This window comes from Acipenser ruthenus, chromosome 1, assembly GCF_902713425.1.
Source record: "Acipenser ruthenus chromosome 1, fAciRut3.2 maternal haplotype, whole genome shotgun sequence".
NCBI lineage: Eukaryota > Metazoa > Chordata > Actinopteri > Acipenseriformes > Acipenseridae > Acipenser > Acipenser ruthenus.
Window position 1 is genome coordinate 89,358,542 of NC_081189.1, and position 17,082 is coordinate 89,375,623.

Sequence of the window (17,082 nt, forward strand, 5' to 3'; positions counted from 1 at the left end):
CGGTAAGTGCAAGGTATTTTTGTCATTTGTTGCGAATACGAACAAGTGATTTTTGTATCCGAATACATGTCAAAAAATATTCGTTCAAATATTTGGATATTTGTCCCAGCACTCTACTGATTTTGATTTGTTTGAAATAATTTGTAATTTTACCATTGTACATTTAATACAGGATCTGTGTATATAAGACGCTCTAAAACCTATCACAAACACTGAGTGAGATCACTTCAAACTGCAAATACACAGACAATCAATTATCCTTTCTGGACATTCAGTTTAATAACCCAGTGATTCAGCTGACCACAATTATTTTGCTTCAGTGAATCAAATGAACACATCTTTTGAATCGATTCACCAAGTCCAAGATTGACTGCCAAAGATATACAAAGTGAATTGGCTGCAAGTGGGACTGGGGTTTCCATTTCAACCATAGGTCAAGTATTGCATGGTGAAGCTTTCAATGGTCGCAGAGCACTCTTAGGAAAACGTAAGTTGCTTAGAGTTTGCAAAACGGCATTTGAATGATGGATAAGAGTTCTGGTAAAAGGTTTTGTGGAGTGATGAAACAAATCAAGCTATTTGGTCACGCTGATAGTCGTTATGTTTGGAGAAAGTCTGGTGAGGCGTACAAAGAAAAGAACACCATACCTACTGTCAAGCCTGGAGGTGGTAACATCCTTTTGTGAGGCTGTTTTTCCTATAATGGCACAGGAAATTTAGTTCCAACACATGGTAAAATGGATTCTATGGCATACCAAAAGATATTGGCCAATCACCTGAAACCTTCTACTACTAAACTTGGTTTAAAGTGCAACTGGATGTTCCAACACGACAACGTTCCAAAGCACACATCAAAATCTACTTCAGAATGAATGGTTAAAGAAGAATAAAATCAAGGTTCTGGAATGGCCTAGTCAATGTCCCGATCTAAATCCAATTGATAATCTTTGGTATGAGTTGATGAAGGCTGTGCACAAGAGAAGTCCTCGGAATTTGAATGAACTGGAACAATTTTGCATTGAATGGTCAAAAATCACTAAAGAATCGTGCCAAAAGATCATTGACAAATATCCTAATCGTTTAAAAGAAGTTATTATTGCTAAAGGTGCCTTAACTAGCTATTAATTTAATTTTCCTTGTCAGGGTATGAATACTTTTGAATTAGCATTTTTTGAGTTTTGCGAAAAAAATGCTGAAATAAATCATCGATTTCCTTGTAACTTTTTTTTTTCCTCATCCACAAAAGCAAAACTTTTTCGAGAAATGTCTAGAAATTATAAATTTCCATTGGGGTATGTAAACTTTTGACTGCAACTTTGTGTGTGTGTGTCCATTAACACTAGTTTTCATTGAGAAGTCATTGCCGTAAAATTGGGCAAATTGTTTGCAGAAAATACCGGATTCTGCCGAGTCAGCGCCCCGGGGGTGTAGAGTTGATGTTAAGACAAAAGTGGGGGAGGGGCGTTGACGCAAGACTGGTGAAATAACAAGTAATATTACTGTAATATTTTTAACATTAGCTAGATAGATTACAGTTAGAATTAGGCATGTTTAAAATTCAAAAGGCACAACACACAGTTATGTTAAAGAATCAAGAAATGCAGTTAACATTTATTAAATGGTGAAATACAAAGTAAATGGTTTGCCTGGAAAAAGGGTACAGCAATGTAATTTTTAAATCTTCATAAAACACACGTTAACCTTTTAAAGCTGAAGTCTATTGTAAAAAAAAAAAAAAAAAAAAAAAAAAAAAAAGGATTGTAGCTGATCAGGAAAGCATAATTAATCAGACTCAGTCTGTATTGTCTCCAAAACCGGAGAATTCCACGACTTCGTCATCTTGAACCATCATCATCGATGATGCAACCAATTGCCTGTCCTCCAACAGCAGTCCTGGTCGTGTCCGAGTGCTTTGGCAAGCTGGCTATGCAGAAGCCCATCTTAAGAGCCGTCTACGGCCAGATTGATACCATAAAACTTTAAATGACCTGCGTATAATATCCTCGTCAAGCACCAAGACTTGTGTCACCCAGTCAATGACTTGAAGTTTAGTTTCAACTGTATAGCTTCTTCTTTGTGGTGGCAATTTATTCTTTTTGGTGGCAATTTATTACAATTTATTCAGTCGATGCACAGAGCAACTGCTGTACTACATAGCTTGTTCTACTCACTTGAAGCGCAAGATTTGAAATCTCTGCATTATTTGCGCATGGTTATATTTTATTTATTTATTAATTTATTTGTGCATGGTTATTAGAAACTGTGAAAAATTGACATTCAGCTAAAAGTGGGGATGGGGCGTTGGTTCAAACATGGCCGTTGACTCGGCAGAATCCGGTACATGTTTATCTCTGCACATTTTAGGAAATTTTACTGCAGAGTTCCGTGGGGACTACTTAGTGGTGCTTTGCTTTGCTTTGCTTTGTAAATATCCATGGAGAAAAACAAGCCTTTGCAATATTTTCCCACATCAAAACCAAAATATTACCATACTTCACTGTGCAGACTTCGAGGTTCATAATTTTCTAGCCATTCTGAAAATTCAATTTTAAGCTGCTCTGCGTGTAAATGCTGACTCAGAGTATTATTTTGAGATGTGTTTTTGTACTGTTTTGATGTCTAAAAAGCACAACTTGTTTATAATATAGAAAGTTTACAGTTTATAACTACGGTGATGAATAAATTAATAAGTGTGAGTAATCACACAGACAAAATTAAATGAAATGCTGACGCACACACATGTCATAAAATAATGTAAAATTCGGCATGACGCCGGCAACACTTTATGGATAGCCAATAGTGCCAAACTTAATGCAGCATGCAAATCGCATTTGGTACCAAAACGCCAATTAATGGAATAAACTGGTTAAATAAATATAATTGATTGGAAATTATCGATATCATATCAAAATATCGATATTGGTGTCCATCACTACTATTATGGCTTCCGGTAGGCTTTTGTGATATCAATTTGTAGTTTATTTGATTACATTATGTTAATTAAAATATCAAAATTAAGTAGTGTGATTTTTTTTTTTTTTTTTTTTTTTTGGTCTCAATCTTAATTCTAGGTGATGCACTTTTGGCCATAACTGTAGATTGAGGTGTGGTAACAACAGACTGTCACTAACACAAACCAGCTGGGAACAGACTGTTCGGATCAGTGATTGTAGTACTGATTTGCAATCTCTACTGTCTAGTGTTTGTTTTTGATGCATTCCCTAACTTACATTTCATCCAAAAAATCAGTACTAAACGATTTGTGGGTGAAAATATTTGTGTTTTTATAACTTTATTATGCAAACTTAGTTTTTTTTACAGTGGGTCTTGGTGATTTTACTTTGGTATCAATTATACCTGTGTACCTATTGGGTCGTTTTATTTTCCATCCATAACTATGAAACACTCAATAGTGGTACATTTAGAAATACTAAAATACACTTTGCAAACATTTCAACAAAGACGTTTTATCAGTGAAGTTTCTTGTTGTATTTCTATTTATTTTTTGAAAGGCAACAAAGAGGATCATGTTTTTGCTGTTCATTTTAAAACCCTTTTTCAACTTCTTCTGGGTGTTAAGAATTGGTACCATAGACACCACAACGTCTGGATGTTTGAGTGTTGATACACATATTCACTGCACAGTGTGCAAACACTTTTATAGGAAGCATTATGTGCCGCTGAGTGGAAAGAAGGTGCCCGTTGCAAACATTCTTTTTTTTTTTTTTTTTTCATCCAGGATAAAGAAATGCAAAGACTATTATGAAGTGCTGAGTGTCACTAAAGAGGCCAATGAGGAGGAGCTGAAGAAAGCTTACAGAAAGCTTGCACTGAAATTCCACCCTGATAAAAACCATGCACCAGGAGCAACGGATGCATTCAAAAGTAAGTAACAACGCCTTTCCTTTTGAGGGTGGTGGCTCAGATGAAAGCTGTAACTGATACTTGGCATTGGTCACATGGTTAAATCAGTACAGGCGTTTGATAATTGCTATCAGGACTGCATCAGTACATGTCCAATATGACTAATTTAGCAGTTTGTTTGGATTTTTCAAAGCACTGATGTAAAACATTTGTGAATATGACCCACTGTGTCAATTGTAAGGCTGCAAACGTTTTAAACAGTAAACATAAATAAAAACCCAAAACAATTGTCTTATAAGGATCATAAATCTTTTTTTTCTTTCTAAACAGTGTCATTGATGATATCCAGATACATCGTAAACCACTGCAATTGATTACTGTATGTGATAGTCAATGTACAAGTTCAAATTAAATTTAAAGGTAAAATAAAAAGATGGCTAATAATACTAAACCAAGTCTAAACTTTTATTTACACGAAAGGTTAAAAGTAAAATTGCATATATTAAAGTTGCACAGAAAATGTATATTCGATTTACAGCCTTAGTCATAATGCAGCAGAGGATTGACTGGCATTCTCCCCTTCTGTTACCTGATCACATTCTGTATTGCACATTCTGTATACAATACTGGTGTTTTTAAATAAAGTATTTAAATTGAGTTGGCTAACAGTCGTCGACTGTGTGTTTCAGAGATTGGGAATGCATACGCAGTGCTCAGTAACTCAGAAAAGCGAAAGCAGTATGACCTGACGGGGGGAGAAGATACCACGTGCAGTCCCCAGGGCCAGGGAGGATTCGACTTCCATAGGGGCTTTGAAGCAGACATCACGCCAGAGGACCTGTTTAACATGTTCTTCGGAGGGGGCTTCCCTTCAAGTAGGTGTTTTATGTTTTAAATAGATATACTGCAGCAGAACACCCTTTGTTTGACTTGTACGTATGCCACACTTAAGGGTTTTTGCATATATCTAAGCAACTGCCTGTGCAGTTGTGATGTTTTTTTATTTTCTTCACGTTTTCTTTGTCGGGACTCCTCCTGTTTTTTGGACACTTCTCCCGGACACTCCGGGGACAGATTTTTGCAAAAAAAAAAACTACTGTTAACCCTTTGCGGTCCATTGTCGGACTGGGTCCGACATTGCAATTATTCCTCACAGGTCCTTTGTCGGACTGGGTCCGACATCATTATAGCAACGCAATAAACGGGTGTTTAGTCGTTTTTTCTCCTGAAAAAGCCGAGAAAACCATTCAATTGCCGAGTGGTAGCGACAGGAGCCGAGACAAGTCGGGGGGGAAAAAAAAAAAAAGGCGTATTTCATGAATAGTCATACATGGTATCAGGTATCAGATAATGGGCGTCCATAGTAAACAAGCTGGCTAAGTGCGTCAGCGCACTGAGACTATCATGGACATTTGCAGTGCTTTTTTCAGATGTTATAGTAATAAAATAATGACTTGGATCGCATTATTGAGGAGTTTGGTGATAAAACGAGTGATCTGGAGATGATCGATCGGTATGTACGACTATTATTATTATTATTATTTATTTCTTACATAGCTGAAAGCTATAGCAAACAAAAGGCTGGGGCGGGGCTGGAGATGCCTAGTGTGTGCTTTGTTGATATGCAGGGCCATTTAAACCCGTTTGACTGTGAAAAAAAATACTTTTAAACAGCGCGTATAAAATTAACTGCGCGTGTGAAAATTAATTAGACCTGGCGTGCCTGACGCGCGATTAATAAATAGACCGCAAAGGGTTAAACCCCTTTGTCAGCAAACCTTTAATTTCTGCAACCGTCATGTACGGTCTGTGTTTACTGCAGTCTCCGTCTGTACCTAGTAGGGTTTAGGACGCAGGGGAGCCCTGTAGCAGGCATGCATTCAGTGCACAGGGCAAGCTCTCACATACTTGACCATTTTCGATGGCTTCGCGTGCAATAAGCCTTCCCGGTTAAAAAACTATGCAGGACTGATTAACGATGGGAAATGGGAGTAAGAATGATGTTTGTGGTAAACACGAGAAACCAGTGATGCTCAGAAAACCAGCTCTTCAATTAATAACATCTTTTGTTACCAAAGGAAAAACAGAGATCAAGAAAGTTACATATGCAGAGACCTTTACATGACTGATTAGTTTAGCCCATCTGCTTAGACATGGACCCTGTTCACACCACCAGGCTGGCCCAAGGCCACAGGTCTGTAACCCCATTCAAATTTGCGGTTTAAGGCGCCTTTGTGCATTCACGTATGTGACTGAAAAGCAGGCCTAAATGTGGCGATTTGTTTGTTGGGAAGGATATATATAATTAAATAATACCCCAAACATAAAAGCCAAAGATGGTGGAATGCTTGTTACTACTCCGATTTGGCTTGCTAAATGACAAATTATTATGATTATTATTTATTACTATTTGTCAGATAGAAGGCAATATGGAAATAATGTAACAACTATAAAATATATGTTTATACTTTTATGGAACAACAGCCTGCACTCAGAATGGAAGAGCTACCGGGATATACAGTATTTCCTTGATTTGTAGCAGATGTATATATATTTTGTTAATACAACACAGTAGCAATTTTAGGTATTTATTAAAAATAATAATAATTTGCAGGTGTTCTGCAGGAAAGTCAAGTCACACATCATGAAAGGGGTTTCTATTACAATTTCAGTATCAACATTGCTTTAGAAATTCAGATTGATTGATAACATGTGTTTTATATACAGCAATAGTGTATTCATATAAAATGGAAGGTAGTTGACAATGAAATGTTACGGTCAGTGCTATTATTAATCCGCCACATATGTACATTTTAATGAGTAATGTTGCAATACCACGTTGTGTATTCTCTTTTTTTAATACATTTTTTTATGATGGACTTATTGAATTTAGAGTTTTTTCTTGTTATAAAGTAGGTGCTGTAGCTCTTCCTTTGATGACTAGGTCAATGTGCACTTCCAAACTCGGCCTTTATGTTTGTTGTGTGATGAAAGTAACAACGACTGTGTATAGTACTTTACTGTCGTGCAAAATCAACTACAGTGGACCTGTTTACAAAGTATTGGCTGCTGCCAAATCCGCTATGTACACTATGCCACAAAAATAGGAGGAGTGGCAAACACCGTTGCAGCAGCAAAGGTCATTCAAAATGTTCTAGACAGCATTCAGAACTGAGCAGACGCATGGCAAGTGACATTTAATATAGAAAAGTGTAAGGTACTGCACGCATGCAATAAAAATGTACGTTATAAATACCATATGGGAGATACTGAAATTGAAGAAGGAACCTATGAAAAAGATCTAGGAGTTTATAGACTCCAATGTCTTCATTCTAGACAATGTGGGGAAGCTATTAAAAAGGCCAACAAAATGATCGGATATATTGTGAAAAGTGTTGAATTTAAATCAAATTAAGTAATGTTAAAACTACAATACATTAGTAAGACCTCATCTAGAATATTGTTTTCAGTTCTGGTCACCTCACTACTAAAAATATATTACTGCTCTAGAAAGAGTGCAAAGAGCGACTAGAATTATCCTGGGTTTAAAAGGCATGTCATATGCAGACAGGCTAAAAAAATGTAATTTATTCAGTCTTGAACAAAGGAGATTACGCGACGATCTGATTCAAGCATTCAGAATTCTAAAAGGTATTGACAGTGTCGACCCAAGGGACTTTTTCAACCTGAAAAAAGAAATAAGTCACAAATGGAGATAAGATAAAGGGGCATTCAGAACAGAAAATAGGAGGCACTTTTTTACACAGGGAATTGTGAGGGTCTGGAACCGACTCCCCAGTAATGTTGTTGAAGCTGACGCCCTGGGATCCTTCAAGAAGCTGCTTGATGAGATTCTGGGATCAATAAGCTACTAACGACCAAACGAGCAAGATGGGCCGAATGGCCTCCTCTTGTATGTAAACTTTCTTATGTTCTTATCCCATTATGCATAAGGAATACTAATGGGTCTGTATGTATCAAAGGTTGATACAATATAACATTCTTCAAAGGATCATTAAAGGTTTTGATGAATTAAATAAAGTGTCATTCATATTTTCTACACATCTGCTGACTGATTAGAAATTGCTTACTGGATTATGTTGAAATACATTAATGGAGTTTGGACTGGTGAAAATATCTGTTTAAATGTTTTGTACATCCTTCAGGAAACACTGAACCCTAGTGGCCAAAACCCATGCATGTAGTAGATTTTACTACAGTTGATGTTCATTTTATAAACATTTATACTGTAGAATAAGATGTATTTAGCAAAATGTATATACATTTTTATCCCAATGAGGACCTTTTTTTTTTTTCTTTTTTTTTTTTTAAGCAAAAACAAAAAGCCTTGATATATATCAATGTGAAATAAAAAAAAAGGGGTGTCAAAGTCATGCTTAGTTAAATTAACAAACCTCACCATTTGGAGTCCTAGGTTCTAATGCAACTTTATTTTAATGCAAGGTTAAGTTAATTTTGGTAATCCTAACATACCCCTCCGTACACAGAATTCCATATCGGAGACTGAACTGATAGCACACTACAAAAGTGCTCTCTTCTGGACAGACTAGGGCATGTTAACAGTAGAAATACGTACATTGCCACTGGAAAGAAAAGTGCAGCAATAATTTCCAGAATATGTATAATACAGTGAAGACTTTTAATTGTTTGCTTTTCCTTTCCACAGATAGCGCAAGTACATTTACAAATGGCAGAGCCAGATACAGCCCTCAATATCAGAATCAAACCAGACGAGAGAGGCAGGAGGACAGGGCTGATGTATGTATTGCCACCACCACCTTAGCAAATACAGTATTTCACGTTCCCTTGGGGCAAATAAATGCATGTGGCAGCTTGCCTTATAGTACTGTGGTAGATTTAAAAAGTTAACATCGGACGCACAGTAAAAGTCGTACTATACTGGGGTGTATCTTGTTTATATTAAATTATTATTTTTATGATTATTTATTTCTTAGCAGATGCCCTTATCACATTATTTTTACATACAATTACATTATTTTTTTGCACATTATTTTTTACATACAATTACCCATTTATACAGTTGGGTTTTTACTGGAGCAATCTAGGTAAAGTACCTTGCTCAAGGGTGCAGCAGCAGTGTCCCCCACCTGGGATTGAACCCACAACCCTCCAGTCAAGAGTCCAGAGCCCTAACCACTACTCCACACTGCTGCATCCTATTAGCAGGGTGTGTGTCAAATACATGAATTCTGACCAAGAGTGAGAAGACACACTGCGAGATTCTTATGTCATACTTGTATATATCTGGAGAATGAATTGCTGAATTGTGATGAAACTTGGTATAAATATGTTAAGGGCAGCAGTGTGGAGTAATGGTTAGGGCTCTGGACTCTTGACTGGAGGGTCGTGGGTTCAGTCCCAGGTGGGGGACACTGCTGCTGTACCCTTGAGCAGAGTACTTTACTTAGATTGCTCCAGTAAAAACCCAACTGTATAAATGGGTAATTGTATGTAAAAAAATATCTGTATAATGTGATATCTTGTAACAATTGTAAGTCGCCCTGGATAATGGTGTTTGCTAAGAAATTAATATGTTATTGAAAGAATCTGCTAGTGCTGTGTATGGAAGCACTTTCTGTGTTTATTCATACAAGCACACCTTTCTGTAGGCAATGGTGTGGGATATAAGCGACTGACCTACTAGATATTTGTTTTAATGAAAGTATTCCTTTTTTTCTCCTCTTTACAGGGTGGGTTTTCAATGTTTATTCAACTTATGCCCATTGTAGTCCTGATTCTAGTGTCTGTTTTAAGCCAGTTGATGATCACGACCCCACCTTACAGCCTGTATCCCAGACCGTGAGTACCCATTATATTTATGATTACATGTATCTGTTTGTTTATCCAGAACTGACCACTGAGACGCTTTGTTCCCTGTCAAATCACATATATTTAGGGCTTCTGTTTTTCGGGTTTTATTAATTGTGTTTTTCGGTGCTTATTTTTAGCTATTTTCAAGTTTTATGTAAATCGTTTTTTTCGGGGCTTTCGTTTGATATACTGTATGAAATTTAGTGTTTTCGGTTACTTTCCAAAATGCTTGCACGTTTTTTTGTTTTTTTTTGTGTGTGTGTGTGTGTGTCAAAATATGTATAGTAACTCCACAGTACTTGCACATTTTAAGTTGTACCTTCTTTCCTTTGCTGTCTTCCACAACGAAATCCCTATGGTCACGGGCACATTCTTCTGGGGTTTTTGTGTGTAAGCTTTTTTGTACATTTCACCACAATTCTGTTTTAAATCCTCAGTGTCTTAACTGTAATACAGCTTTAAATCCCGCTAACAAGCCTCCATCCTGATTTGTAATCTCGTTTTAAATCTCGCAAGCGGAGTCTCCAATAGAAATGTAGGAATGTGCTGTCACTCAGTAGCTGGGGCGGGTTTAAAGTATTCAGAACTAATTAACGATAGATACAAGTCAGGAAGGCGGGACATTGCCCAGCAGCACAGGGAAACATATTTATTATTATTTTTGTAGTAGGTTTTATTTTTTTAAATGGGTAAAGTCAATGTGAATAGATTAACCATTTCCACAGTTTTTCTGGTGTTTTCTGGTGTTTATTGGCTATCCACCGATTTAATTTTTTTTTGTATCGGGGGTGTTTTATTGGTTAAAACCAAAAATCGTAAGCCCTACATATATTATATAATGTATATTACAAGTAAAAGCACTTCGAACAGTTTAGATCAATAATTTTGCACTCCAAAAACTTGTTTGCAATACTCCTTATGTTGAGTAGACCAGTGATTACACACACAAAAAGGCTGCTGTTGTATATTACTCAAAGTGCGCGTAAGAAGGTCTTTAACAGCCTCTGCTTCTCTACACTTACTTCATCTTAGGAGAAAAGTGATAGAATCGGAGATAAAAAAACTCAACATATTGGCATCTACCCTGTGTGTGTATATTTGATGGACACTTTAAAGTACTAGATGACACTGACTTCTAGATAATGAGAATGTAATATTCTAGAGTCCGATCAGCAGCTAGGTGGCACTCCTAGAAAGCAATGGCTTAATGGATGGGATAAAGACAGTCTGAGTGCTATTATTTAGGCTTCTGTTTTTTTTGGTTTTGTTTTTACAAATTTCTGTAAACTTAAGTACAAACACATAATTCACCAACATAACCATTGGGAGAGAAGTACATTTTGGCATATTTAGTACACTAAATTTAGAAAGACTTGTTTTAAAATGCATTAAAAGTTCCCACCAACTTGTTTCTTTTGCAGGGCGACCGGACAGACCATTAAACGGCAGACAGAAAACCTGGTCATAGATTATTACGTCTCAAAAGACTTCAGATCGGAGTATAAGGGGATAGCACTACAAAAAATTGAAAAGGGTGTGGAAGACGATTATGTTTCCAATATCAGAAATAACTGCTGGAAAGAACGGCAAACAAGTAAGTAACTTTGACCCTTTAATGCTTTGTTAGCAGCCAGCTAACAAGATTGTATTTGAAAACTAGGGGGAGTAGGATATAGTTTTATGAAGACGTAACTTGTTTGAAAACAGACTGTGCTTGTTACTGACATTTGACCGTTAATAAGGGCAAGAGAACCCTGTAAGGAGCCATGATGTCTGATACATTTATCCAGTGCATCAAGAACGTTACATTAATCAACTGATTGTTGTTACCAATGATAAAAGTAGAAAATACTATGTGTTAATATTTGTAATTAATTTGTTCAGTCTGAATTTGTATTTATATATATTTTTTAGTTTACTTTGTGTTCTAATTTTCTCAGTGGTTCACACTTTTTGTGTATTTGTTCACTGAATGTACTGGTTGAAACAGTGGATTAACTCCTCTAAGCTGTTAGGCTTGTTTCCCTCTTAAGTTTCACCCTGATTTCCTAATGCTGCACAGCAAGCCAGGAACAAAAAACTTTTCAGTCTATGGGGCTCCCAAGTGGCGCATCCTGTAAAGTCACTCCGCGTGGAGTGCAGGATGCGCCCTATAGCCTGGACGTCGTCGGTTCCAATTGGCCGAGCGCCGCCCCGGGGAGGGAGGGGGGGGGGGCTTAGGTCGGCCAGGGTGTCCTTGGCTCACCGCGCACCAGTGACCCCTGTAGTCTGGCCTGGTGCCTGCGGGCTTGCCTGTAAGCTGCCCAGAGCTGCGTTGTCCTCTGAGATGGCTGCATGGTGAGTCTGCAGTGTGAAAAGAAGCGGTTGGCTGACGGCACACGCTTCGGAGGACAGCGTGTGTTCGTCTTTGCCCTCCTGAGTCAGCGCGGGGGTGGTAGCGGTGGGCTGAGCCTAAAAATAATTGGATATTCTAAATTGGGAGAAAATGATAAAAAAAATAATTGTTGACTACTAAATTTAACCAAAAAAAACAAAAAACTGTTCAGTCTACATTAAAATCAGACAGTTTGAGAGAGGCCATTTTTTCATGTGATACTCGCATGTGTGTATAGAACTTCTCTACTTTTTCGTGATACATAGATAGTGTAGGTAGCTACTGCCTAGTATATGTCTGCATACCTTTTTTTCTTTCCCCATTATAAAGAGTAGGTTGTAAGTTTCAAAACCAGACAAAACATGGGTTTGCATTTCACTCAATTGCTGCACTGGGCTCCACTTCATTGTAGTGCAATGAAGAAAGTATTGTACACAGTGAGAACACTGTGGCTAAAAACCCTGAGTTTGTGCCCTGCTGTCCAACAACAACCACTCTTCCCTTTGCTTTTATACATTGTGTATACAAGCATAAGATTTGTGTGTAAGCTTCTGCATTTATTCATCTCCCATTGTAACCCTCTTTTCTGCACCTTTTCAGAAACAGACTTGCTGTATGCAGCCAAGGTGTACCGAGATGAGCGGCTGCGAAGAAAGGCTGAAATAATGACCATGGACAACTGCAAAGAGTTAGACCGGCTCAACGATCTGTTTCGGGGCGGGTGATCTGTCTCTCCTTCCCCCATTTAATGTATTCATGTTTTATAACTTTGTTTTTTTTTTTATTTTTTTTTATTATAAAATAGCCTTATTGTGGAAGTAATTGAAGCCACTCCTAAAAATGCCTTGTTGCATCTTTAGCGACCAAAAAAGAGAGAGGTTAATGTGCACCAATGCTTTTTCCTCTAAGAAGCCTTCAAACGGAAAGGGGAGCATTATAGGAGATAATGAGACTGTACTAGGCTTGACTTTGTATGGCACAATCTGCCTGTAGTCATCAGCTTTGTGCATTCTTTATCATTTCGGTAAGCATATTTTTTATTTTGTCCTTTTAAGACACATTGATACTTCATTTTATTTAACTGATTAAATCTGGTCTTTTTAAATTAACCCATTATAATATTACTTTTTTGTTTCATGATTTGAACAACATTTTTATCTGTGTATTTTATTTTATTTATTTTTTTAGTACTTCCACTCTTGTTTTCCATCAGTTCAGAAGAAAATACTTTTAATATAGCTGAAGGAGAACTGGACAACAGTTATAATATTAATCTATATATATATATATATATATATATAGTCTGACATTTCTGTATATAAGATCTCTTAGTGTCCTGCTTACCTACAGTACTGTAAAGTTATTGTTTGCTTTCAGAATTTTAATAATGAAGAATTTAACTAAGAAATAAATATGTACGTTGTTTACTGTGCTCAGATTACGGATAATGTGTGCAGGTGTCTTTTGTTCAGTGGTGCTTGCTCCACACACTTGGGTTTTTTGCTGCCGTGATGCTGCCACAGCCAGGTTTTCCATCGTTAGTTGCCTTACTAACTATCCAAGAATAAATTCCTCCTGGAAAGACTCTCCCAAGGTTGATTTGTGTGGGAATGAGATGGGGAAGCATATCTGTGTAACATAAACTTCAGTGCACAATGCTTCACCTACAGCATGGGCTTCAGTACATCGCGCAAATATGTTTCCCCACCTCGCTTCCATAGCACTGTTTGCAACAATAGTTAGTAAGAATTATAATGACCCAAGTAGAAGCAACAACGGACATTCCTACAGAACACACATAATATGATAGTAAATGGAAATATTAGGAAATATAGATAAGTGTTAAGTGAGTATTTCTTGCTTTGTTCATAAGAAACCTGGTACAACTGGTGAGCAATGTAACACCCTCATTGTATATTTGGAAGCAGTTTTCTGTGTTTAATCTATTCAGTATATTACAAGCTTTTTAGAAAGGGCAATCCAAATAAAGGTTGAGATTTGTTGTCTAGTCAGATCCAGCCTTCCAATATCTGAATAAAATGGAAAGGAATCCCGTTACCCACATTCCAAGATCTTGCTGCAAACGCATTCTGCAGCTAACCTGGTAAATCATGGCACATACATTCTTGTTTAAGCGTTTATAGTCCATGAAATAATTCCATAAATCTTACCTTTAACCTGCAGTGTAAGTATAAGGTGCAGTGCAAGGCTATATAAGAAAGCCCCTTGATCTGCTTGCTGCTTTTAAGTCTGGATTTTATAATATGTAGTGTCTTGGAGCTCCAGATAAAAAATGATATTAAATTCGAGTAAGGAAGCATGAGAGCAGCTTTTTGAATTTCCAGGTGTCGGTCATTGGCTGGTTACAAAACACAAACTGGAACATAGGGAGTCAAATTCTCACCATTGGAAAGCCTTATACGGTATGTGAGGAGGATTTTAGAATAAAATAAATCTGATTAGTAGATTTGGAGGGCCACAATTTAAAGCAACATCTGGGTGGAAGCACTCTAAAAATGTACACTTGAAGTAATGGCAAATTTGTTTGTGTTGTATATTTGGAGCCATAGTACAGTAGCTACTATTAGCACCTCAGTTATCTTGCATGCCTGAAAGGAAGGCAAGATAACTGAGACTGTCTGTCTTGATTACTAACACCATATTTGCTGCATTCTACATTCCCTCTCACTAACTAAATGTGGTTAATATATTTCAATATACGATGCATTTTTGATGTTCTGTATGTAGTCCATTAACTTAATTATTGAAGAATTACACTCTTGTCTAATAAAAAGCTATATTTCTATTTTTGTCATATAGATAGATATATAGATAGATGGATATATCAATCTATCTACGAAAACTACACATTTGCAATAACACATGCTCCCATTAGGCTGGTAAAAACCCTCAATATGTTTTCTGGATAATTCACAAAAACTTCCTTTTCTTCCCAACAGAGGGCAAACCTGTAACCTGTGAAAGCTATATGGATTTACTGATTTACTTTCTGTTTAACCTAAGCAAGATGTTAAAGATTAAAAGAATAGCTTGAAACATATTTTGTTCACATAAGAGCATGTTGATAGAACTATATCAGTGTGTGTCATATATATATATATATATCTATCTAATATATATATATATATATATATATATATATCTCTCACAAGTAGGGTAAACTTGCATATTCCTTACATTAAGGATTCAGGATGTAGATTTTTGGCATGTTTATCAGTCTGACATTAAAAATTGTGTGAATACTGTAAACAGATCTGTGACTGTTTTAACCTTATTCCTCTATACACAGCACAATACCAGCTGTAACATTTTCATTGTTTTGTCTCTGTAGTCCTGTTGAAATTGCAATAATAACTGGCCACTTCCCAGTATAATTTATCATTTGTAAAATGTATTTAATGTACGAAATCTCTTGAACAGATATGAAAATAAAGATATTTTGAGTGTGAAAACATACCCTTGAGTAAGAGTTTTCTTCACACAAAAAAAACAGGTCCTGATGACAGCATTTACCTGTGACATAGTTAAGTTATTCATCCGTGATGAATAGTTTGTAAGTGCATGATGGATACCTCAATCCCTTATTGCGGTCTTATTGTTTATTTGATCTTTTCACATATTTTTTTAGAAAACAAAAAAGCACAAACAAAATCTTAACACGTTTCAGCAAAGAGTCTTAATCTTGAGTAGGCTTAATTTGATACAGAGGAACACCTGTAAATGAAGGAAAAACTGGGCTATATGTACATATGTAGGGGATAATACTTCAGGTTCAGGGAAGTTCTTAATTTCTGTGCCTTATTCTCTGGTTACCTGCATTTCCTGGGTCATTTCACCCCAGCAGTGTCTTCTGGGTCAAAGCTTGTCAGTCAATAGTGGAAACGGCCAATTGGTAAGAAGGCAGTCAAGGGGTGAGACAATTTTACTCCCCAGGTGGAATGACCCAGGATTTGCAAGGCAGTCAAAAAGCATAGCTTGTAAACAGACATTTATTTAACTTGGTGTACCAGGTTAGGAATAAGCATTAAAAAAGGACAACCTGTATTCTTTTAAGTCTATGACCTCTTGTTCATCAAAAATTGAAATTAAATTACAGCTTTGCAGGAAGAAATACATTTTAAGAACACCTGTTGTATATGTTAAAAGCGTGGGCACTGGCTGGTTTACCCATCTCCAGCGTCTATGAGTCTAATGTGTCCGTGTCTTTCTGTCGCAATAGGTCTCTTTTTGGCGATCTGTTGCCTTGAAACATAGTGTGCTTATATGCCATTCTGTCATTTTAAACAATAGGGCTCTCTTCGGTGATCTGCTGCTTGACTCTTTAAAAATTTTATTGAGCATTATTTCCTTTATGTAATCTCATGCAAATTAATCTGGGACATTTCTTCTTAAACAGGAAACCACAAGAGAAACAATATTTATTGAGTCACGCAACTCTGGGTATATAAACAAAGAACAGGTCCAGCTGGAAAAGTACTAAAGACGCTGCACTGTGATTCTGTAAACAAAATCTCATGTTATGTCCTAAATATTCCTAAAAAGGGGTGTTAATCTTAACAGATAGAACAACGGGAGTGATGCTTGTACCTTTTTTGAGCGAAAGGTGTATGCGGCCGAGATGTCTGACTCTTTGATAGAAACAGTTTAATTTATTTGAAGTCTTTCCACTAATGATGGGAATGGGAATGTAGAGATGGGAGCCCAGCTAACAAGATTTCAGTTTTTGCAGGTATCAAGTAAAGGCCCTGGTTGCCCACACCTCTGATGTAAAACGCTGCACAGGCCTGTCGTGGTGTTCGCAGAACCAGTCCGAGCTGAGCATGGTACAGAGTTCAAATCCTGTTGGGAACTTGCAGAGTTATTAGACATGGATTGGATGATTTAAACTAACCTGTATTGACTGAAATAATATGATATACTCTTTGTCAATAATTATAGTAATACTGTATATGTTCCTTTCAAAAAGATCT

The 17,082-nt window shown here is 36.9% G+C and overlaps 1 protein-coding gene across 1 annotated transcript in view; it reads left to right on the forward strand.

Moving 5' to 3' along the window:
• Positions 1 to 15,568, forward strand: part of LOC117420526 (dnaJ homolog subfamily B member 14-like) — a 34,125-nt gene extending 18,557 nt beyond the window's left edge. The window contains exons 3-8 of the mRNA XM_059031783.1: positions 3,740 to 3,885; positions 4,554 to 4,739; positions 8,552 to 8,643; positions 9,596 to 9,705; positions 11,139 to 11,311; positions 12,692 to 15,568. Coding sequence (XP_058887766.1) covers positions 3,740 to 3,885; positions 4,554 to 4,739; positions 8,552 to 8,643; positions 9,596 to 9,705; positions 11,139 to 11,311; positions 12,692 to 12,816 — 832 coding nt within the window. The 3' untranslated portion in view covers positions 12,817 to 15,568. The remainder of the gene's footprint in view (positions 1 to 3,739; positions 3,886 to 4,553; positions 4,740 to 8,551; positions 8,644 to 9,595; positions 9,706 to 11,138; positions 11,312 to 12,691) is intronic.
• The last annotated feature ends 1,514 nt before the right edge of the window (positions 15,569 to 17,082 follow it).